General features: G+C 39.9%; 1 protein-coding gene across 5 annotated transcripts in view; it reads right to left on the reverse strand.

Moving 5' to 3' along the window:
- The window catches only part of znf536 (zinc finger protein 536), a 274,619-nt gene that overhangs the window by 47,224 nt on the left and 202,092 nt on the right, over positions 1–25,303 (reverse strand). For all 5 annotated transcript variants that reach the window (XM_086143682.1, XM_086143684.1, XM_086143680.1 and 2 more), the window contains 2 exons: positions 20,500–20,658; positions 8,713–10,428 (listed from right to left, as the gene is read on the reverse strand). In XM_086143682.1, the coding sequence (XP_085999808.1) occupies positions 8,713–10,428; positions 20,500–20,658 (1,875 nt within the window). The remainder of the gene's footprint in view (positions 1–8,712; positions 10,429–20,499; positions 20,659–25,303) is intronic.

The following is a 25,303-nucleotide window of genomic DNA, read 5'->3' on the forward strand; positions in this document are numbered from 1 at the left end:
AGCTGGAATAAGCAATCAATGACACAAATATTTAGAACCATTGTCAATCTATCACATGTATAGGAAGAGGATTAAGAAATATGGATATTTCGAATACGGTCGGTGAAAATCCAGTCAATAAAAAAAGCCAAATTAAGGACATGGATATATTCAGCTTCTAGAGGAAAGTAGATGATCAGGGGGAAAAATAAATAAATAAAAACATACAAAGAGGACAATTTAGACAATAAACGGATGGAAAGAGATTGCAGCGACAATCCACAGCAGCTTTATTCAAGATGGAGAAAAAGAGAAATATAAATACATCGCATCAAATCCTATCACATGCTCAAATCAAATGCAAATACTGAGCTTAAACAATCCTATTCTGAAATATACCGCTTGTGGCGATGCATTATTCATTTGGGAGTCATATTTTGTGCAAAACAAAAACAAAACAAAAACAAAAAATGAAAGATATCCTGCTTCTTAAAGTTTGTTTTCACTTAAACCTCCAAAAACCTCAATTCAGCTTACTGATCACTGCTAATCCGGGACTCAATTACGAGTCTTAATTAATTGTGGTGCACAGCATCGTTGTGCGTCCACCAGTGGACTGTTTTGGATAGTGTATCTGTGTTGGACAGACACCAGGAAGTGTGTGTTGCTCCATTTATTAAGCCTACCTTTCTTCCACTTAAAGTGGAGAAAGAAGAAATTACACCAGTAATGCCAACTGTGATCCACTACATCTGTGCTTCACAGCTAGACCGCCAGTTCCACCATATGTTTTTAATTACTGCCACTTAACAGAACCTGTTTTGCGCAGGCTCAGACACATCTGAGCCTTTATTACAGTGACCTGCACTTTACTCTGCAAGTATGTTTCTGCCTGCTCATCTATGAACATACCTTTGTGTGTGTTTGTGTGTGTGTATGTGGTTTTGTGTGTGTGTGTGCATGTGTTCGTGTGTGTGTGTGTGATCATGTGCATGGGCTGAACCATGTACTCATAAGACCTCAGCACTCGCGGGTTCAAACTCCGTATGGTATTGGAGGGCTGGAGAGACTTTTCTGTGAAAGAGGTAATTGGCCACTCGTGACACGAGCAGTGCCGCAATTAAGATGAAAACCAAGCTTCCTTAAAACTGGAACACACACAGATGCACAGACACATGCATGTGCGTGCATGGCTGTGCACGTTAAAGCTTTGGATTAGAATGCTGGTGACGTCAGAGGAAAAGTACATGAGGCAAAGTCAAATAATGGATTATCAGCATTAATAATTACACAAAGGATGCTGATGGCGGATTATACAAAATATTCAACTTGAAACTATTTTAACTACTTCAGAGCCCTTCAGTCTTTCTAATTTTTTCAAACGATCATAATTTGGTGGCTTTTGAATTTTTGCTGGCATAAAGGTATATGAAGATGTTTATCAGGAAAAGTCAGGATTATTTTCTTATGAATTTTCCCTCCCTATCAGTTTCATCACTTTTATCATGTGACAAATTCACTAATTGTATTTTATGTTATTATCATTCCTTCACTCATCATCTATCCACTATGACTTACAGGCTAACAGGGGGGCTGGTGCCTTTCCAAACTGCCATAGTGGGTGAGCAATAAGGCTCATCCTGGACGATTTCAGGACCATATATTGTCGGCATCTTAAAACAAACGCCCAAGTAATTTTTTTAGGCTTTTCAGAAAATAACAAAAAATCAAGCCATATGTATGATAAGGAGTTTGTTTAAGCAAAAACGTTATAATTTTTGTCAAAAAATGATGTAGGCAATTATTTTTGGAAGGTGATGATTTAGACACAAACAACAATTTCTCACACTTTTGGGCAATTTTGTGCCTCCAATTATTTCTGGATTGTGGAAGGAAACCCGGAGAAAACCCAAGCAGATATGAGGAGAACATGCAGCTTTGATCCACAACCTTGTTCTTTCACTCATGATAGTAGCTGAGGTAGTATCTAATTTAATTGTATTAAATTGCATTTTATTAAAATTTATTGTATTTTAAAATGTCTTCAAATGTCCTTGTAAATGCCTTCAGAATTAATTGCATATATCAGATGAAGTGAATGATTCACTACATAGGCAAGGATGTGTGTGTCTACCTTTTTTTGTAACTCTCAATGTTTTTAAAGATCATACTTAATACATGCATGCATATCAGAATTATTGAATATCTGTTAAAAGCATTGCCTCATTGAAGAGAAAACATTTCAAGGAATTAAAAATTGCAGGGGAGGGAATTATTACTTTTTTTCAGATACATTGCATTCCCTCTCAACACTCAGCATTGTTCAGCATGTCATCAGTATTGTGTGTGTGTGTGTGTGTGTGTGTGTGTGCATGTGTGTGTACAGGAGACCAAAACCACCAACAAACACTCACGGAAAGAACTTCGAGCACCCTGTGAGAGCTCTCCCACGAGGTTTTCGCCAGCGACAAGCTCTGCCATTTTCTCCTTCACGTTCTCATCTTCTCTCAATGCTTCCATTCGAGCCTAGCAGTCTCAGTCTTTTCAGATATATAGCTTTAATGTATTAAAGCTAGCAGTAGGTTGCGAGGGAGGGGCTGAGGTAATGTAAGTAATATGATGTGTGGAGCTGTGTTTGCAGGCGGTCCCAGCGTGTTGGGCCTTGTCTGAATAATGTAATACTTCATGTTTGATAATGCATGGCTATAGATAGGTCTCAGCTGCAGCCAAGTATTGATTGTGTTAAGCACGTCTACAGTGCAACAAAGTGTGGGCTCATATCAATCTTCACACTGAACGACGGCGAGCAGATACCGTCTAAGTGCACAAAGACCCTGTGGGATGCTGCCGCTCTTAACCACCTGATATTGACGAACCCGATCCCCGAGATAGGTATAGGCAGGTGTGCTTTAACATCACGTAAGGGGCGAATATGTGCATGTGTGTGTGTGTTTGTGTTAGAGTTCAAGTAGATTCATGTGTATCCACCCCTCCTCCCGCCAACATCACCCTTCCGCACCATCCCGCCTCCTCTGGGCATACTAATGAAGTGACGGCCACTCCAGACGTGCAGTTCGTGCCCTACAACAGCTCCCGCAGATTCAGGGGAGAATTTCGATATTAATGATTTATGCTGTATTTGCATACAAACCTAATGCAAACCCTCTCCAGATAATCACATTTCACCAGGTTCTGAATTGAGTTTTTGCGGACGTCTTTGCTACCCCCACTATCTCCACCCACCCGAGCAGGCCCGTGATCCGCAATAGCCGACTGGCACTCTTCACGCAGTGGGTGACCTCCCCCGCCCCACCAACACGAGGGGTTTACAAGTGGACACATGAAGAGGAGCTGTAAAGGAAGCGGTTTTCACAGATAAAGAAGAGGGTCTAGTTTTCTCATCCAAGTTTGATCATGCATTTAGATTTTACTCATTAAAGAGCACCTCCATTGGTGTGGCATTAGTGGAACAAGAAGTTATTCTTACTTAAATATTTCAATCGAATCCTTCCCACTCTACATCAATGTGCGTATGAGCAGTTATTACTAAATATAAACCAGTTATTACAGTTTTTCCACACAGACTTATTTTTCAAACTAATTTCAAATAATTGTACTGTAGTCTGAAATCCAACGGTCTTAATTTATGTCAATTGAACTGGAAATGTAAACCTGTTTTTTTTACTTTGGCACACATGCTAAGCGAGCTGAATTTATTTCTTACTTTCCAAGAGGAGCATAATTTTGCCCTTCCATTATTAGTTGTGTGAAATTTTGTTTCAAATAATCTATGATTTCATCAAACAAATTAAATGAATTTATTGTTCATTGCTGTCAAACCACCAAAGTTTTATGAATCTGACGCAACATTATCTTAGGATAGTTGTCAAAATAAAAAAGAGCTTATTTAATTTTATCTGAACAATGAATCATATTGCCAGGGGTTAATACAATATGAACAGTATCAATATGAAAACACTAGTCAGTAAACCAGGAACTACCAGTCCATTTGTTTGCTAGACTGAGGTTAAAAAATGAACCCTAAATAAATTAAAAACGTACAAGCTCTTGCATTCCAAAGTACCATTGCATTTCAGTCGAACTGATTCATACAGATTAAAATTCATACAGCTGTTTAGATTAGCTGGAAAATATTCACTCTGTGCTAGGGTGAGAGATTTGTAATACTCTGATGTCATTATAAGACTTATCATTTAAGTTACTAAATTTATTGAGTCAAACATACACGTTCAAACACCACTGTATGCTTTGATTATATCCCACAGAACACTTTTTTTTTTTTTTTTTTTCCCCCCGCTGAGGTAGAAATCTGAATATCTAATGCCAGGAAGCTGGATACATAATGACTAGCTGAAGCTGCTTCCATACAAAGAGCGCCTGACTCACAATAGAACAAAATAACAACATGTAAGAAAGCCTTTTGTCTCAGTGCAGATAGTCTTATCTGTAAAGGTCAAGCGTTCCGAGTTGCGACGGGAACTGCCCCCGTCACAATGCAAGCCTTCAAAAGCCTCCTGATTAGACAGTGAGAAAGGCTTTTTCACATTGAGGCATTTCTTGATTAGCTGAAATATACAGATGCATGTATATATTTGTGAACTATCCCTCGTCGTGTCTTTACAACAGAAATATAAAGCCAAGTTCCTCGAACACTGCAAACAGTAACAAGCCAGATGGAAAACTTCAATGAACCGCTCGATTATTTTACTAGCCTGTTGTCACAGTTTTTAGGTGAACTTTTCAACTCCTTGCTGATCTTGAATGAAAAAGCAGCCGCATTTTGATGAAAAAAAATATGAATAAGCTAAGATCACCTGACTGATGTGTTACTTATTCGATCTCAGTGGTGGCACAAAAAGTCGTAATAACCAAACTCATATTCCCCTCGAAGTGGATCCTTTATATTCTCAGCATTTGCCTATGCCATTAGACCTATTGAGCCTTCAATATTACAAAATAAACTAAAATAACAAAGTTTAACAACCCATGTGTTTATTTTACAATCTAAAATTGTATTGTGGTGCTTTTATGTTTATATAAAGTACAGTTTCACCCAAAAATTCTTCTCTCATCATCATCATCATCATTAGTAATTGTAGTAGTAGTAGTAAGATGGTTTAAGTCAAGCCATTTAAAATCTTTATTGTGGTTGATTTAGCTTCATATTAAGTACAATTTCACCAAAAAATACTTAAAAATTAAAATTATGATTTTTTTTTTTTCTGTTGATTATTATTATTATCACTACTATCATCATTATCATCATCATCATCATCATCATCATCATTAGTAGTAGTAGTAGTAAGAGGAGGAGGAGAAGGAGGAGGAGGAGTAGGAGTAGTGGCAGTCCTAGTAGTAGTACTAGTATTAGTACTAGTATTACTACTACTACTACTACTACTACTAAGATGATAGGTCAAGGGTTTAAATGTTAATTTTCATTGCTGTCAAATATTTAAACTTTAGTCAATCCAACCCAAACATTTCTTAGGATAGCTGTCCTAATAAACCATGCTTATATAATTTCATATAACTTTATATCTGTGTCAAATTATACTGAAATTTGTGTAAAAGAAAATGAAATAGGAAAGTTAAACACTACGTGTCATATTTCTTTGCTTTTTCATTAAAAAAGACAGCCAAAAGAAATTAATTTAACTTCATTAAACCATTCAAGTCTTACCACGAAATTCATCCAACACCACTTCTGCAACTTACAGAAACGTCAGAGAAAAATTGTACTTCTGATGGTAAGCTTTTCAATGATATAAGATGATTTATTCACTATATTCTGGAAAAATACTACACTGATAGTCCTACATTGGCCACTTTACTTTTGTGCAAACTGTCTCTTGATGGTTACAAACTATAATAGCTGAGCAATCCCTCCTTTCTCTTCTCTGCAACAATAATATCTTGTCTTTGGATTGTAAAGTATTTTTTTAAACACTACATCACAGCAAAAAAAAAAAAAAAGGTTGCCAGGGAAGGTTGACTGAGCCGCCCCCTACTTAGATATTTTGGCAGAAGGTGCAGTAAATTAACCATAAGCTGCTCTCACCTCTGCCTGCTCTTTCTCAGACTGTGACTAAATGGCTCGTGTTTAAAAAGGACTAGAATTGTTCTCTGCTTAACATCGGGCTGTTCTTCTCCATGTCATACTTTCAAACCATTTAACGCACACCTACATACGATTATCCTTACTTAACACTCCGCTGTATCATAATGAATATATGCTTGTTAAAATAAGCAGGATGGGCTTATTCCTTTCACGAACACTTATTTACCATTTTAGATCTATTACTGAGCCAGTCTGAAGCTTGAACATCAAAAAGAACAAACAAAAAACATATTTTGTTTTCTTCTACACCTGCTCAGATTAAATAAAATATTTGAAAAAAAAAAAATTAAAGATTCAGATTACCATTCATAAAGCATTTTTAATTAGTGGTACTTAAGGTAATTATTAGTGATTGATTAAATCTAATGCCTTGCTTAAAAATTATTTTTAAGATTGTAATTCTTCTTTTTCTTTCCCCAGGGATCATCACAGCAAATCAACCTTCTCCATCTAACCCTATTCTACTGTCATACAAACTAACTATATCCTCTCTCACTACATCCATAAATCTTCTCTTTGGTCTTCCTTGAGACCTCCTGCCTGGCAGCTCCAGTTCCAGCATCTGCCTACCAATATATTAATTATCCCTCATGACTGAATCACATGTGCATGACTAAACCATCTTAGTCTGGCTTCTCTGACCTTCTCTCCAAAACATCTAACGTGCTTTTCCTCTGATGGACTCATTCCTATCAATCTTAGTTACTCCCAAAGGGAACCTCAACATCTTCATCCTTGCGACCTCCAGCTCTGCCTCCTGCCTTTTCGTCATTGTCACTGTTTCTAGACCATACAACATTGCTGGTCTCACCAGTCTTCTATCGCATAGTACCCCTGACACTTTTCTCCACCAATTCCAAACTGCTTGGACCTGTTTTTTTTACCTCTTTTCCACACTCTATGTTGATCTGGACTGTTGACCCTAAGTACTTGAAATCCTCCAACTTTTTGATCTCCACTCCCTGTAGCCTCACCGTTCCAGCCGGGTGCCTTTCATTCACACACATATATTCTAACCATTCCTCTCCTCTCCAACTCTCAAGATTTTCCTCAACCTCTTCCCTGCTCTCACTACAGATCACAATGTCTTCCGCAAACATCATGGTCCATGGAGATTCCTGTTGAACCTCATCTGTCAGCCTGCCCATCACCACTGCAAACAAGAAGGGGCTCAGAGTTGATCCCCGATGAAGTCCAACCTCCACCTTGAACATCTCTGTTACACTTACAGCACACATCACCACTGTCTCACAGTTAGCAAATATGTCTTGCACCGGTCTAACAAACTTCTCTGCCATTCCAAACTTCGTCATATGATACCAGAGTTTCTCTCTGCACCCTGTCTTATGCTTTTTCTTGGTCTACAAAAGTGCAATGCATTCTCAAAGCAAATATTGCATCTGTAGTACTCTTTTTGGGCATGGAGCCATACTGTTGCTCACAAATGCTGACTTCTGCTCTCAGTCTAGTTTCCACTACTCTTACCCATAGCTTCATCGTATGGCTCATCAACTTTATCCCTCTACAGTTACTGTAATTCTGCACAGTCCCCTTATTGTTAAAAAGGGACACCATACACAGTGGATATATTTGTCAGATATCAATCCATCAATTCATCCATTGTCTGCGGCTGGTAATTTTGATTCCTGCTCATCTATTTCTTTGTAGTTGAAATTAAAACAGAAATAGATAAACTATCAATTAATCAGTTGTTATTTTCATCAAGTGTTGCACAAGTTATTTGGCAAAGTTAACTTGAAAACAATGTATAGGAACTCATCATGTTATTAAAAATAATGTTTTACTCTCCCTCAATTTTTCCGCCATTATTTTTTTATGAATATCATGAATACATGCCATGTTAGTGTGGGGTTTTGATGACTTTCTTCTGTCTGCAACTGTTTTGTGGCATGAAGGCGAAGTGTATGTGTGTGTGGTGGTGTTGGCAATTCAGCTTTTTTTTTCTTTCTTCCAACACACTCAAGCCTGCCAGCAAAAAACTGCAAAACTGCATTGTAAAAAAAGAAAGAAAAGAAAGAAAAAAATGAGACAAAAAGAAAAAAGGACTTCCTTCTAAAGTCTCAATGAGCAGCTGTAACCTTAGCAGAATCATGAAAGTTGGCAGTTCATTTTTCACAGGGTCATAGATAGACGAGTCTTATAAAGTAATGGGCTTTCGGGAACTGGCTTTATGAGAGCTAAGATAGTTAAGAGGCATGTGGAAGAGATGGCACGAGGAGTTGAGGTCCTGCTCTGACTCACCCGGGGTCATTCCCACTGCACTGTGCGGCACGAGGGAGGCACTGTACTTGCAGTAATATAAACGTGTAATAAAGATTAATCTGTTGCTAGTCAGCAGGATGATTACTTCTAAACTTGTTTGAAATAAGGCTGGAATCACTTCAGAGCCAATCTGCAGACCTTTAGTGAGTGTCTGAGATTCCTTTGTGGGTTCCAGAGGAGAAAATGTATATGTGTTTCTGCTAAGTTTGAGCTGAAGTAAACTGAATTTAGGTTCAAGAATGAGGGTACCTTCCAGACAATATGTGTGCTAGTGTGAGCTGTGGGGATAAGGATTCTCTAACACTCACCAGGTCCATCTTGCCTCTTCATGCCCACTGCGGCTGCCGCTCCGGTCCCAGCGCCCAAACCATTGAAGCCAGGGATGTTATCGCTGCTGTAGGCTCTCAGGACTGACAGCATATTAATCTGCTGTTCTAGGTGGGTTTGCTGTTCAGTCTTCAGCAAACCTGGAGGAGCTCCAGGCGACAGGAGACCCAGGCCGGGCTGCCATTGCTTCTCCAAGGGCAAAACCTGGTTCGGGGTCTGAGGAACCAGTGACAGCGGTTTCATGGCAGGGGCGGACAAGCCAGTGACGCTCCTTGGAGTCAGAGAGGAGTCATCCTGCTTCGGGAGGGTCTGGTGATTGTCTGAAGCCGGACTTCCTGCTTCCTCTCTCTCCATGTCAATTTTTTCATCGTCATCTCTCTCTTCCTCCTCTTCTGCTGCTCCCCGCTCCTCTTCTTCATCCGAGTGATGAAGAAGTCTCTTGGGGGTGGCCGATGGGGTCTCGATGGCACTGAGGACACCTCCTTTACCGGCCTCATCATCAGATCTGACCTGATCCTCCTCTGCATCCCCACAGGAGCCCCTCTCTCCAACACGGTCCTCCCCGGATGAACATGCTGCTCTAAAAGGCTTACTGGGGAGATCCAGTCCCTGCTCTGGTGGGGCCATATAGCCTTGGAGGGCCTGGGTAGCCCTTGGAGATTCATCATAGAGACCACCAAAACGCCTGTAGAAGTCGCTCTGGAAGGGGTTGTATGGCTGATCCATATGGTTATTCCAGCCAATCTGGCTTCTCTCTCCATCTCTGTCTCCGTCTTTCTCAAGGACGACATTCTTGAGGTTGGGAATATCGCAGTGTCCTTCCTTGCCTGAATCAGATTGCTGCGGCTGAGCTTTACCCAGATGATTGGCCTGGAGGTGTAGAGCCATGAGCTCCAGTGAAGAGGTGGAAAAGGAGCAGAAGAGGCAGCTATGCCATGCCACGTTATCGTGGATGGTGACTGAGGAGCCCGGGAGGGATCCTGATGCTGACTCGGGCCGGACAGACACCGAAAGATCCAGCGGCTCGTACTGGGATCCAGGTTTACCTGGCTGTTTGTTTGGTTTGCTTTCAGCCTTTTCCTCTCGGTCCTGGTCGGCCACAGCGGCCCTCTTTGCTTTGGGCTCGCCATTGTCATGGTAGTGCTGGCCTTGGACTGGGCTATGGTTGTCTTTCATATCTTTCTTCATTGCACCGAGGACAAAACTGTCCATAAACGCTTGTAGAGACCCTTGGAAATGAACTCCATTCCCCATCATGCTTTGGTAAGCCCTGCTTAGATCTGAGAAGCTTGCAGGACTCTCTGTAGCTGTTGAGACCAGTGGGGACGGTCCCTCAGCGGTCTTTATGCTCTCTGCTGATGAGACGGAGTCAAAATGCCGGTCTCCGCGCTCCCGATCCCGGTCGTTTGGGGACATGATGCTGGCAGATGCCCATGGATGGGGCAACAATGGACCTGCCCTGTAGTCTAAATTGGGAGGCATTCCCTTGAAGACTGTGCGCAGGACATCTGGGCGGGCAAAGATGCCGCTCTTCCCATGGTCATCTTTGTGGTCAGATGAGGGTGCATGGCCAGAAGACAGGCTCAGAGGGGCAGACCCATTCTGACGCTCACGATGGTGGCGCTCCAGGTGGTACTTCAGACTGGCAGACTGGGTCCCAGCGTAGTCACAATGAGGGCACCGGTAGGGTTTCTCTCCTGAGACGCCGAGAAAGAGACGGAGAAACAGAGAAGAAGGGAAAAGAGTGAATAATTAACCTGATTATTAGACTGACTGGATATCAAAACCTATTTACTGGAGCAGGGAATGTGGACCCTAGGGTCATGTAACCTCCCTGAACAAAGAAAATGAGGTCAAACGAGTGGAGCTCACAAAAAAAATCACGCATTTCATTAGCTATGATAACAAAAGAGAAAATTTTGCAGTTGCCTTGTGCTTATAACTCCTTCAAAAGAGAGAATAAATTGTGATAAAATATACCACAATGAGGCACTAACTTTGACAAAAAGTAATAATGAACAACATCCTACATTCAACCAACAATCCCCTGTTTCGTCTGTTGTCGGCTGTGCTCCATTTGATGTGCGTTATTGCTTTTGCGAATGTGTGTATTGGAGGGGGGGTAGGTGTCTGAATATGGGTCGATCCAGCTCGATCCAGCCCCGCCACCGAGCAATCACTCACATCAACACCGTAAAAAAACATTTCACCATATGGCGCTTTCAGTCCACTACAAGAGATAATATTTTCAACTGACAGTAGAACTGTCTCGATACTATCTGTGTTTGCACCAGTGGGAGATACGTGCTTGCCTCTGTGTGTGTGTGTGTGTGTGTGTGTGTGTGTGTGTGTGTGTGTGTGTGTGTGTACGTGTGTGCGTGTGTTTGTGTCTTTTTCTGTGTATCTCTATATGGATGTATTTGCCCGCGGCGGGCACATTGTGCCTCTGTTTTGGCCTTGTTTGCTGTCAGGCCCGTGCTTCAGCGATGAGAGTGCAATTTTGTGGACATTCCCTATTTGCGGTTTATCTTGAGCAGCATAAATCAACCCGGCGGGGGGGGGTCTCCATGACCGCTGACACACCGTGGGCACGGAGTAGAAAGTGTGAATGATAGGGTTAAAAAAAAGCCCAACAAAAAGAAAGGCATACAGACATATACATATGTGAGCCACATGTTATAATGAAGCCCTGAAATTAAAAGGAGTATGATTCACTACAGGAAGCGCAGATCATAGTGATATATCACAGTAAAAGAGGGGTACGTCTATTGTTTAACATTTACATATATTTATTTATGCTGCACATCCATATTCATGAATATTCTTGATAACGGTATAACACTAGCATAATTCTGCCAGAAGTGGATCTTCTGTTGGAATGCTACTTATGTTGAAATAGAACACATCCTGCTAGCAATTATAATAGGCTTGGGGTCTGAGCCAGATTTAGATTCATTAAACAATGAACAGAGAGAGGGGAGAAAATGCAAAGCTTTTTTTTTTCTTTTTAAATACATACATATAAAAAGTTCCCAGAGTGGAAATTTTCTCTTTGGGGGATAACTGGCGGCGTGAAGAGAAAGAGAAAGAGAGCGAGGGAGAGATGGATTGGTGGAAACGGAATAAAAAAAGGAAGGGATGTTTGTTGAGTGCATTTCTAAATATACAGAATGCGGCTGTAAAATGTTTAGATTATACACATGGAAACCATTTTATAAAAGAAAAAAGGCATTGTTACGCAAGGCTGGTTTGAATGATTTAAGTCGGGCTGTGTAGTAAATCATGGATATAATTAGCAAATGGCATACTGCTCAAGTAATTTATCATTATTTAGAGGGCACCATTCCAGAAAAAAGACTCTGCAATCTGCAGACCTACTGCAGAGTTCTCAAATAAAGAGCCACAAACACCAACTCAATACAATATTGATACGGCAGAAGAAAGAATAGAGGTGTATACAAAAGAAAAGAAAAGGTGGAAATGGAAAGAGAGGGACGGCTGCAGACAGAATAACAGGGATTTGATATCTTTTCTCTTACACTGGAGTGGCTATAAAGCATAGAGTATATTTAAAATAAACCACATGAGATGAGCTTTTAACCCAATAAGTGCTTCTCCTGTGAGCTGCCGAACAGAGGCTCAGGGCTGATTTAATAAGGAAACGTCCCTGATGCAAATTATCATTCTCAATTCCTCTAACTGGACAAAATGATATTCTAGGAGCTAAATTAGACAGAAATTAGACTGATCTGCTTTTTTTTCCCCTCATAAGAGGTTGTTAATGTTCATGGGGGAAAATAAAGATGAATGTCTACATATCTATATATACCATCTAAATATATAAAAACGTAGAAGGGGAACTGTGTGGTTGGTGTTCGCGGGGCACGGCGGGTGAAAATAAAGCGTCCTGATATACTGAAATTCCGGCTTTCCATTAAAATTAAGCATTTAACTGTATCAGAGGCAAGCAAAGAAGACGACGTGTGAATTTCTGCATCGACTCAAATGCCATTTGGAATGTGTGCGAACACATGTTAATATGCACGTCTCGGCCTGGAGCGTGCACGTGTGTGTTTGTGTCTTAGAGGGCCATTTGGACCAGCAAAGACATCTGCTCCATCATACGTCAGGGGCCTGGTGTGACATCTGGGGAATATACTGTATCCTGCCTTGCAACATTACACACAATTTACTGCTAAAGGTCATTATGTACCCGTTAATCCACATTTAATTGATATCAGCACAAACAGCACAACCTCCCAGCCACATGACAGATCACTGCTGCTACAACACGTGGAAATTACTCTTTGAGAATTAAAAATAGAGCAGAAACATTTTTTGAATTTTTGCACTCACTCCTCTGCACTTAGCTCGACTTGTTTCAGACCGCCTCTCTCAGAGTCGACCGTGACACCTTTGGATGATATAAATCACTCCGCTTTTGGTGGTCGTGCTCAGTTGTGCTTCTCCACAGTATGTTTTTACTCTGCGCAGAGTTCTTCATCTGGTATTGTGTGACTTGTGACAGCACCATAGAAACGAGCAACGATAAACACCCCCAAACCTGTGCGAAGGGCCAATTAAAATGGCTTAATAGATATGACATACTAGAAGATACATTTCCTTCTTGGCTGGGAAAGATGGAAAAATCAACACTGCTGTGAGATGCCTTGGCGGTTGAATAAGGGATGGGAGCTCCTTTACATCTGTTTTGAGTCAATCTGTGAAAAAGCTGTTAATGCTGCCAAAGTTTACAGTTCAGTTGAATCAAAGAGAAAAATCAGACCATCGATGTAGAACATCACAGATGACTCAGTAGCTGTATATTGGTGTTGAACCACTGGCAGATCATTGTGTCAACATGCATCAGACACTTAAATGTTAGGATATCATGCCAAAAAATTAAATACTAGGGTTCAAATTGAATTATTATTATTATTCTTACATTTTTCATTGAAACATTTTACATAAATATGGACATAAGATATTTGCTGAAGGACAAAGGACTGCTTAGATTGACTCATGGTTCATGGAGTCTGTAAGATTAAACAACCTCTGCATCCCATTTTCCACACTGAACATTAAAGTAAATGTATTAATATACATTTATATACGTCAACTAAGATGATAAGATAAGATAAGATAAGATAAGATAAGATAAGATAAGATAAGATAAGATAAGATAGAACACAGATGATAGCAAGACATCCATGAAGGGATAATAATGGACAACATAAAGGAACAGTGAGGATGAAAAATACACAACCAGAATTAAACAACAATAGATATAGAGTGATAATGGAGATGAATAAAATAAATAAACAAAAATCGGCAGGATTGTGTGGGCTGGGACAAACAAGGATATGAAAGACAGCAGAGTTGATGTAAATGGGCAAGGTAGGAAATGGTATAAGGTAGTGAGATTGTGGAAGCAGCACAGGTACACTCGGGGCAGTCAGAGTTGTATGCCGTCCAGACTGCTGTTGTACAGTCTGATGGCTGTGGGCACAAAGGAGCTTCTGAAGCGTACCTGAAGCGTTATACCCTTATAGTTTGAAGAGACAGGATGTTGATGTTGATTTTCATAGCTAAATGTGGAGAGGTACAGTTTTAAAAGTATAATGGTTCTATTTGTTTTACTGAGGAAGCATTCATTCATTCATTCATTCATTCATTCATTATCTAACCACTTATCCCATGCTTAGGGTCACAAGAATCCTGGAGCCTATTCCAGGTGTCAATGGGCAAGAGGCAGGGTACACCCTGGACCAGTTGCAAGTGGCGGGATACACCCTGGTTGTTTGTATCTATGTGACCCTGGAACAGTCGCCACATCTTTTCCAATTAACCTCCTGCATGTTTTTGTATTGTAGCAAGAAACAGGAGAACCAAGAGGAAACCCACAAAGACATGGGGAGAACATGCAAACACAGACAGGCTCCCTGTGAGAATCAAACCAGAGTCCTTCCTGATGTGAGGCAGAAGCACTAATCACTGCACAGGCACATCTTTATTTCAGATTAATATGAGATTCCATATGAAGATGTTTATTGAACCACACAATCCCACTTTGCCTTTAGATGATGATACTAATATCTCATCCAATCAAGTGCAGGCAATGATGTGTTTGTACCTTCACAGTGTATATACGTTTGATTTGGAGAGGCATGTCAGAAAATACTTCTATAGACGCGTTTTCCGAAACAGCTGGGGACTTGTTTTGGAGCTGGTAAGGACAGTTGCTTCCCACCAACTCCCATTTCCCTATGTGAGACCCCCCACCCCCAACCACCCCCACACACACACACGCACACACACGCACACACACCTAAACGAGGATGTAACCATCGGGACTCATCTGGGATCAGACATGGACAGTTGATTTTAGTTAATCTTGACAAATCCAGTGTTCTGTTTGTCCATCTGTTTAACATAATGTGTGTTTGGCTGTAGACTGAAGTCGCTGTTTTAGTAAAACCTACAGTTTTTCTTGGACTCTTCAGTTTTCCAGATTCCCTCTCCCCCCGTTTTATAATCCCCTCATTCCTCGCACCAAATGTGGAACCATCAGGGGTGTCCGGGGACAAGAAACGGAGAGTGGATTTTAGTCAATCTTGACGAATCCAACATTTAACTGCAATCTCATGTTCTTTTTATCAAAACCTGCATTTTTCCAGACTCCCTTTTCCCCAGGTTATCATTTCATACCCTCATTTGGAGTGACGCAACTGCGAGGGCGGAGGGGCTTCTGGGAAAAGAACAAACACGATGTTTACTCAAAGCTTTAAATATAAGTACCCACCAATGGGAAAAGAAAGTATGGCATAGAGATCAATTAAAAGAAAGACAAAAAGCAGGAGTTGGAAAAAAAAAAGGGGGAGAACCAGAGCTGCCCCTTTCCAATGTCATGCCCTAGACAAGATTTTATGTTTCCTCCCTCCATCGACAAGGAGGGTGGGAGCTTATCTGGAAAGAGGCAGGAATTATCTGGAATAATTTGTAGTAATATTAATTGGGCATTGCTTTACATTTGAATAAATTTGAGCTTTTCTATTTTAAGAGTTAATAGAAATAAGTAGTTTTGATATAATCATATTGAAGGTGAATATTTTACCGGTTTTCCTCAGCATTTGCCTATGTTGTCTAATGAGCCAGCCGGTTCTGGCGAAGATGGTAGAGAAAGGAGCTTGAAGAGGAAGATTACAGGTCCCTCTTGATTCCTCCCGATTACAAGGTTAGGTTAAGGTGAAGTGACACGGGCGAGTCGTCCCAAACACACACACGCCAACCCACACCACATTAAAAGGTGAACCGAGACTCTTATTCCACCTCGCCTGAAGATATGTGTGGCTATTGTCAAGAGCAAGGACCTTTTTATTTTTTTTTTAAACACAGCTGCTTACTGCTAAATAGTGCCGTGTCCAGAAGGGGACAATCTGGCCCTCTAATTGCTGTCACTGAAGCCTCGATTCATTATGTGACTTTCCCATTAAAATGTGAGCATTAATTTGTATAATGAAATATCACCCTCTGCAGTGTGTTCATTAGCTGCGGACCCACACTGAAGTGTCACAGTCGCACAATGTTAGCTACCTAGAAAACTGTGGTTAATTTCGCTAATGGATATTTTCCTATTCTCTATTTAAGAGGAAATTAATACCGTAACATTAGCTCTTTAACTTTTAGAGAAAGTCAAATTCACTCAATTTTGTTTTTTGAGGCCAGACTTAGGATCTCATTAATTTTGACATGGCTGCGCCTTGGTAAGCAAACTCTACTGTGGCACTTGTTGGCTTTCATCTGCAGATCTCTCACCATTATCACAGGACGGCAGAGATGATCTTCAGCTGCTGTAAAAGTCATCTTGTAGGTGCAATGAGGATGTCACGGCAGAGTCTACGTGATTAGGTTATAGTGATGATTTAAAGGCCACGTGTTGTGGACGCATCAAGCTGTTTTTCTTTCCGTGCGTCGATGAGATTACACACTAAAAAAAGCTTCGCTTGGACCGGCCAGGAATATATAACCCATTACAAAAACATTCCTGTTAACCTTCATCCCTTTTACTCCAAGGTGTAGTTTTCCACATTAATACATGTCCCAGATCAGAGAATTGTAAAATGTTATTTGCGGACGGAATTAAGGGCCTTCGCTCCTTCTGACATGATATGAGGATCCATACTCTACCAATACGATCACAGTTTCTTTACTGCCTGATAACAGATGAACCCCCCCAGAAAAAGGGTACAGTAAGTGCTTCTTTTGAAGGCAAGCAAAGTGGGTACAGTACGGGTGGTCTCCCATTCTGCCTCACAAAGGGAGAAAATGAGGGAGGGAGGCGGGTGAATAAAGGAGAGTTAGACAGAGAAGGAGAATAAAAAGAATAGAGAGCATTGATTTCTCTCAGCTGTAAGGGATTTTCAATTTCAGCTGCGAGTGTTTTTTTGCCTCGGCGTCTCAACCGGCACTCAAGGATTACTTGGTTGTGAAGTGCAGAAATTAACAATAAGGTCGTGATGGTCGGGCTCAGCTTTTCAAGAACATCTTGAAGGAATTGAAGGGTATAAATCTCTGATTTGCAGAAATCACTGTAAGACACAGGATACACTGTGTTCTGCTGCATTTTTCGGCTCCCAGGTTTTTCAGGATGATTCTGTGAAAACACAGCAGGTGCCTATTCAAGTAAACTAAAAGTGATCAATTCTACCAGATTTCCACGGGTTGGCAAATAAAAAGTAATGGTCATTAACTAGCTTCCACCTACAGGAGTAAAACCAGGTTTGTGCTGGTTGTGTTGCTTTGAAAAAAATGGAACCCAAAGCCATTGTTCAATGGGTTGCCTCAGTGTGAGGTAACTGTTTAAGTGGCGCTCACTTCTACAGGCCTTTTCTTTCCAGGAACAGGCGTATATGTCAGCTTGGAGCAGAAAAAAAATGCCATCTACCACAGTTTGCGTTGTGATCATAAATGTCATCCATCTGCACCATGACATTCCTCTTCCCTGGTTAATAGCATTTCGCCCTAAGAAGGACTTTCAAGGCTGTTAGGATACCACAGTTCTACAATCTCACTACCCTTCCCCATTCACTGCCTTACCCACTCATTTCATGTCCTAACTGCTGTCTCTCCTTGTTTGTCTCCTATTTTATTTCTTTATTTTATTAATTGCTATTCTTTTTATGTCACTCTACTTATATCGTTGTTCAGTTCTAGTTGTGCATTTTTCACCCTCACTCTTTCTTGATTTTGCCTCTTGTCATCCCTGATGTTGTTATTGTGATTGTTGTTGTTGTTTCTTGTTGTTATTGTCTGTTGTCTACTTATCTGCTATCTATTTATGCGTGGAATTTTTTTGTCTTGCTATCTCCTGTCTTCAGCCTTTTTATTTATATTTATACTTGTATTTATATTAGTATTTATTTCCTTTTTTGACATAACTGTTACGCTGCTGGGACAAAGGAATTTCCCCTATAAAATGTATCTTATCTTATCGAATTACTTGCCATTACATGCCATCCTTTTTTTCTTCTTTTTCTTTCAAAGAAAAGTCTTTCTTGTTCCAAAACGTATTGACGAGTGAATTTTAGCAAAAAAATTCACCATGTACCATCTGGGCAATAAAACAATAATTGCAAACTCTTACTAATTTTACTACTAAAGGGAAGTGAGGGAAAAATTATATATGTTTGTTTTTATTTTTATTTTGAATGTTAAGAATAAGAATAAGAATAAGAATAAGAATAAGAATAAGAATAAGAATAAGAATAAGAATAAGAATAAGAATAAGAATAAGAATAAGAATAAGAATAAGAATAAGAATAAGAATAAGAATAAGAATAAGAATAAGAATAAGAATAAGAATAAGAATAAGAATAAGAAAGAAAAAACAGCCTCAGCTGTTTGAACCAACCACTCCCAAATCACTAGGAGTCTTTCTATTGGGAGTGTTGGGGAGAGGACAGGCAGCCAATTTGTGACAAAAATCTATCTATCGATCTATAAAAAAATTGAAATTACTAACTGCTATTTCAACACAATTTTTTTTTCATTGTTGTTTTTTTACAGTTTTCCAAACTATCAGCTGACTTTACCCCTCGAGTGTCCTTGTAATGGGGTGCCCACATGGAATACCAGTGACTTTAACCTGAATACTCACTGGGGCGTTTGTACCTTCCAGAAGTTTTGAACCTTGGCCATCGTCTCCGGTCCACATGATACTCCAGACGTGGCCATAAACAGTAGAGGGTTAGAGTCAAGCTGATGGGGCTAGCGCGCTTTGGCTGATAAATAATCTACTAGGCACATCCTCATCATGCATATCCCTAAATTGCCAACAGGCCCTCTTTGTTTTGCCTTGAAAGTTATTGAGAGTTAGCAGGTATGAAATTGCCCTCTGAGTGATGTGACTTTTGGACACTGAACCTTTGTTTTGTTAAGTGGAGCTCAGTGTAATGACGAGGAGGAATTAGATATGAGTCAAAATAAGCCTAAATGAGGAGCCCTGTTACAAAACCTGCTTTGTTTCCATTCATCTGAGAGAAATCAATCATCTAATGAAAAAAAGGTAAAAAAATTGAGGAAAATTTCACCAGGATTCATCATTATACACCAATTCATTTCAAACTGCCACACAATTTCTTCTCTCTAATATTCTTAGTGATTTCCACACCATTTCTTTTTTCACTTGAAAGACATTTTCACCATGGTTGTTAAAGGGGTCAATGAAATTTTTTTGCTTAACTTCTAGGAATTTATTGGAAAATTTCCGTGGGAATATAAGTTTATTTCTTTCTCATGGATGTCTTTTATTTCATTCATTGCCACTTTTGGTACGTCTGCCAGACAATGTTTGAGCTTTGTCTTGTCCGTTAACTGAATTTTAAGTGATATAAGTTTAGATTTTTCAAACATTTCTCGAAAAATTACATTTAACATCTTTTTGATTTTATGATTTTTATGCTGATTCTGTCATTCTGTTCGCAATTTTGAGATGGATTATGATATGCAGGTCAGGTCAAATATTTACATTACATAGGATTCCTGCAAACAATACGTCAATTCTAAAGATTTTTCTGACTACATTTTAATTATATTTACTTTTAACTATATTTTTCATGTTCTTCTATGAAGTGACAATAAAAAAAAAATAAAAAAAAACAGGGATTAAAGATAAGGGTAGTTCAGGGACGCTATTGGGGGGCTGTTGTGGTTTATTAATCCAAGAAAATCAGCAATCTAATGGGATTACAGAAAGCGTGTATGGACTAAAGATATGAGTTATAGGTGAGAATCAAATGTCTCGGTGGGGAACTGGGCTCATACTTTTTTGGGGGGCATTGTGAATTGTGAGATTCAGAAGCTGTGACCATCTGTGCTCTTATTTATTTATTTTTGTCCCTGTCAGAGCGATCCTGGTCGTTCCTTTCACTCTTATTAAATAAGAGAGATTAATCTGCTCTAAAATAGCCATTTTTTTTAGAGTACAGTCAGATTAATGACTTCCCAGAGACAGCAAACACAGGCTTCATCAATTACAGAATTGATATTCAGTCAATTGTTCTGCATCTTATCCGTCACATGGCAGGTAGATTGAGCTTAATATGAGATTAGAGCAGGAGTCATTAACCCATATATCAGTCCAGCCCCACAAGGAATGTCACTACAAGTGCTAAAGTAAATTTTGCACGAAGCACAATCAATTTTTCATCTCTGAAAGATGAGCTGTACATCAACTGTTGGTGAACCTTGTCCACATGACATCCACTGACCTGTGTGTATCCGCAGGTGGACTTTGAGGTGGTGGGACGTGCGGAAGGACTTGCCGCAGTAGGGGCAGTCTTTAGAGGACGAGGCCACGGCACGTTCGCGGTGCTGGGACAGAGAGGGCTGAACACTCCCCGCTGCCTTCCCCAGGTCCTCCCCAACATCTGGAGACGAGAAGGGGGAGTTAAGGACAGAATGGAGGGAGTGGCTGAGTGGCACATCAAAACCATGCAGACACACATCACAACACAACTTTTTTGATTCAGATACCACCAGCTTCCATTCTTCCATTCTTCCATTCCATTCAGCACCATTCTCTTCTATCACCATTTGGTTGTGCTCCATTCAGGTAGCCTTAAGGCATAAATTGGTTTTAAAACAGTCTATAATGATCATTTTGGTCATTGGGTAATGGTGGTACTGGGCCCGAGAAGCGGGGTTTAACCTCGACCAGTCACCTGTCAATCACAGGGACACTCATGGAGATATCCAACCATTCACTCTCTCGTTCTTAACTACAGACAACTGACAATTTTGAAGGAAGATAGAGAATCTGGAAAGAACATGGAGAAAACTAAAAAAGTGCGAATCCAGTCAGAAGATGTGGCCTTCTCGACAAGCCATAGTTAAAATACACTGGTTGGTATAGCAAAGTGAATAAAATGATCGAAGATGGAGAGGAAAAGCGAAACGCCGTCGATTTTCAGCTTCGTCAGCATCTCGACACAATCTTGACAAACAGCTGTCAGAGACGTGATAGGGTGATAACGAGTGGGACCCCGCCCTTGCCGCCCCCCCTTACGCTCGCAGAGAGAGGAAAAAAAAAAACGATGACGCGCCATTTAGCGCAATAGCAGTGCATTATCACCACAATCAGCCTCTGAGAGTATGAGCGATGACAATCTGGGAATGTGTTGACAACAGCACAATCCCAGGTGAGGGTTGAGCTGCACGAGCCTGTGATGTACTGACAGTTGCCGGAGCACAGTTTAAAAGCCCCGCGTTTTAAAGGCGTGGAAACTTGAAAGAGAAAGCAAAATCAGCTACGTACAGATACCTGACACGTTGAGATTCTAGTCAAATTAAAAATATCCAAACCCATTTTGGTAGTTGATGGACACAGCTGCACAAGAGGTCACAGGCTGTCACGGCTGATCTACAGGCTTTATGGCAAAAAAGTGAAAGAAAGAGATGGCATGAAAACATGTTTCCAGCTTTGTTTGTACGTATTGTTGTGCGTGCTGTCACATGCAGACAAGCACCGATTAACCACATTTGACCCGCAAAACTCCTCTGAATGTCCTTCTGTTGATGTTGCCGTTCATACTCAAAACAAAGAAGTCAACACGGGTTGTTTTATTTTAGCAAAATGAAGTGATTTCAAGGTAATTTCTTGCTTCTTTTAAGCAGTTATCTCGCAGCCGATTTGTGAGGGCAATGTATTGTCAACTGTTCAGTCAGGTCCTTGATGGATTCATGTTTACTGATTATTGATTTCCTTTCATTTTATTAGGAATTCTTCATTTCAAACAATATATTTCACGTTTTGAGGGTTTTCTTTTGTATATATTTGCATAATTTCCTGGTTGTGTCTATAATTCTCAAAGGTCATAATAATTTCATTATAATTTAATAGTCTGTTTTGTTCCAATTTACAAAGTACTTTCTCAAGTTCCTTGTGGACCTTTTCATATTTTTTATTGTATTTTTCTTTTCAATATTCTGTTGGTCATATTAAAAAAAACATAAGTTTCAAGATTTAGAAGAAAAAAAACAAAGCTCAATTTAGACAAAAACATAAATAATTGATAAATGTCATCTGTACAGTGTTCAACATCATGGACAGCTTTTGCCATTGCCGTGAAAAAATAAAAAATCAACCCATGTCAGTATTTTCATGCAAACATATAAACACCATGTGTCACCTCAGTGGAAAATAAAAATAGATAAATCACCATGTCAATGAGAGGACAGCCCACGGGAGTGTAGATCCCGATAAAAATGCACTTTTACTCCGCTGCCTTGCTTTATATGCAGCTAGAAATAAAGAATCAAAATGGAGCAACCCACTCAGGCAACCCCCCTCCTCCCCCTCCTTGCAGCACAATAAGAAGCATTTTTAACATTAGCTTAATCTTTTCTTTCCTGCCACACCCCTCCTCTATCTGGGAGTCAAATAAGGTTTACAGAATGGAAAAGCCGGAGTCAGCAAGTCCCTGCACCGAGCTGACACTAAACACAGCGGCGCCGCTATCAGGCTCGGGGCTATTTATCACCAGCCCAAGTGACAATGCGCACATCCCGAACAGCAGTTTTAATTCTGCCAGGGAAACAAGCCCCGTGGTTCAATTTTAAAAAGCTGGTGTTAAATTGGGGATCCAGGGTTAAAACGATGGGAGAATGTTCCTGCAATATGAAAGTTTTCTTCTCCCTTGTTGGGTAAACTTAAATACCAGCGTAAAGTTGTGTGACAGGCTGCCATGTTCCATTTCGTGCCAGATCTTTTTTTTTTTTTTTTAAATTTCCGAAGTTTTCCAATAACCCACTTAAATTGAATATATTATCAAGTGCATTTCCAGTATTCAGTATTGCAATTATTTTGTGTTTATTTCATTTATTTACATTGAACAAAACTGGTGAGATTATAATCCACTTGTTTCATTAACATTTTTATTTGACTGTATGGAAAAATAAAAATAAAATAAATGAATATATAATCTGTTTTAAAAGGACAGAAAATAAATAAAAAAGACAATGCGACAATTCCCCTGGGGGTGGGTCCCGGCCACACCATACTGTTGCTTGAGTCGCCTGCTCAGGAACATATTTACAGTACAGATCCTTTCCTGGCAGAGACCACACACCACACAGGCACACACCCCCACCTGCAGCCCCAGATGGGCCCAAATTAAAAATCCAAAACATGGCTACTCACACACACACACACACACACACACACACACACACACACACACACACACACACACACACACACACACATACACACACAAAACACATTAAACTCATGTTTGTCTCCGCCATCACATGTTCTTATGAGTGCTGGGTTTAATAAAGACACTGTCAAATCAAAACACTCCAAACAAACACATAGAGAGCCGCCGTACAAAGCAACAAAAACATAAATTAAGAAACTGTTTTTTTTTTCAGAAATATAAAAAAATAAAAGTAAATAATAATTGAGAGTCCGGCCAAGAAATCCTAATAGCTGAAGTGTAGTGCTTATTAGATTTTTCTGATTATTGCTTTAAATCAAACTGAACTGATGGGCATGATCGACTGATCCTTAAAGAAAAAAATATGTGTGAAATGATTTGCAAGAAACTATTTAAATCAAGAAGATATAACATTCATAGGCCGCAATTAAACAGACATGGAAGACAAAAAAAAATGGAAGACACCAATCAATAAATGAATGATGTTGATTCACAAATACTACTTAACAAGAGATATTGATCAAAATAAATCAAACAAAACCATAATTCACAAAATATAAATCCTTTGCAATCTGTGATTAATTCAGCTTAAAGGTATATTGAAAAAATATTGAAGCAAAGATAACTACAATATTGTTTTTATGGAAGAATAACGGCTCATTAATGTTCATCTAAACCAGGTCAAAGGTCAGAGGACACCCAGTGGCTCCATTGAAATTCAGACACACACCTGAGATGAAGAAAGCTCTTCTGTCACAATAAAGCCCTTCACAGAACACATCACACACCAGCCAGCAAAACATTGTGTGCTCTGTGTGTGACATGTGCTTATAGGTGCACACACGCGTGACAGTGCACGTCACCCCAGTCACACACCCCTGGCAACTGTGTGTCCAGCGCGCATGTCTTTAATCAGTCGACTAATCTGCCGCTTTTAATATGGCTGTTCCAATTACTGTAAAAGTCATCCTGCTCCATATAACCACAAATATTGACACTTTACTGCACAATACATTTATGACATTTTGAAGGTCACCCTGTATATTAGGCGTCATCGTTCTCGACTGGGGGGGGCCTGGGGACTCAAGATCGCCTGTTGACACCCGGCCATAACTATCTCGGCTATTGATTTTTTCAACATGCATTTCCCATCCTTTGTTTGTGTTTTAATGCAAAGAGGATCAGCTGCATTAAAGTGATTGTCACAGGTGAGAAGTGGCTTTATAAAGAAAAGATCATTCACTCGCTCTCTTACTCTTATCAAATCAGGGAGTGGTGACATGTTTATGCTTACAATGCTTAAAAGGAACAATTTTTATGATGGAAGGTGAGATCTGAGAAAAGGGAAAAAAGCAGCTTTCAAACAAAGAGTTCTTCAACATTTCAGGTAATAGAGCCTCAGATACAGCACTTGTTTCCAGTGATTTATGGCCCCAACTATACCAGTACAAGTGTGTGTATACATATATATATACAGTGGGGAGAACAAGTATTTGATACACTGCTGATTTTTCAGCTTTTCCCACTGGCAAAACATTTAGAGGCCTATAATTTTTATTAAAGGTACTCTTAACTGTGAGTGACAGAATCTAAAACAAAAATCCAGAAAAACACATTGTATGATATTTAAGTAATTAATTTGCATTTTATTGACATTATTTGATCTCCTACCAACTAGAAAGAATATTAGTTCTTCTTTAAGAAGCCCTCCCATTCTCGACTTATTACCTGTATTAACTGCACCAATTTGAGCTCCTTATCTGTATAAAAGACAACTGTCCACACAGTCAATCAAACAAACTCCAAACTCTCCACAATGACCAAGAACAGAAAGCTGTGTAAGGACATCAGTGAT

The sequence above is a fragment of the Fistularia commersonii genome, chromosome 3, assembly GCF_037954325.1.
Source record: "Fistularia commersonii isolate RoL2024-O1a breed Wild chromosome 3, RoL_Fcom_v1.0, whole genome shotgun sequence".
Taxonomy (NCBI): Eukaryota; Metazoa; Chordata; class Actinopteri; order Syngnathiformes; family Fistulariidae; genus Fistularia; species Fistularia commersonii.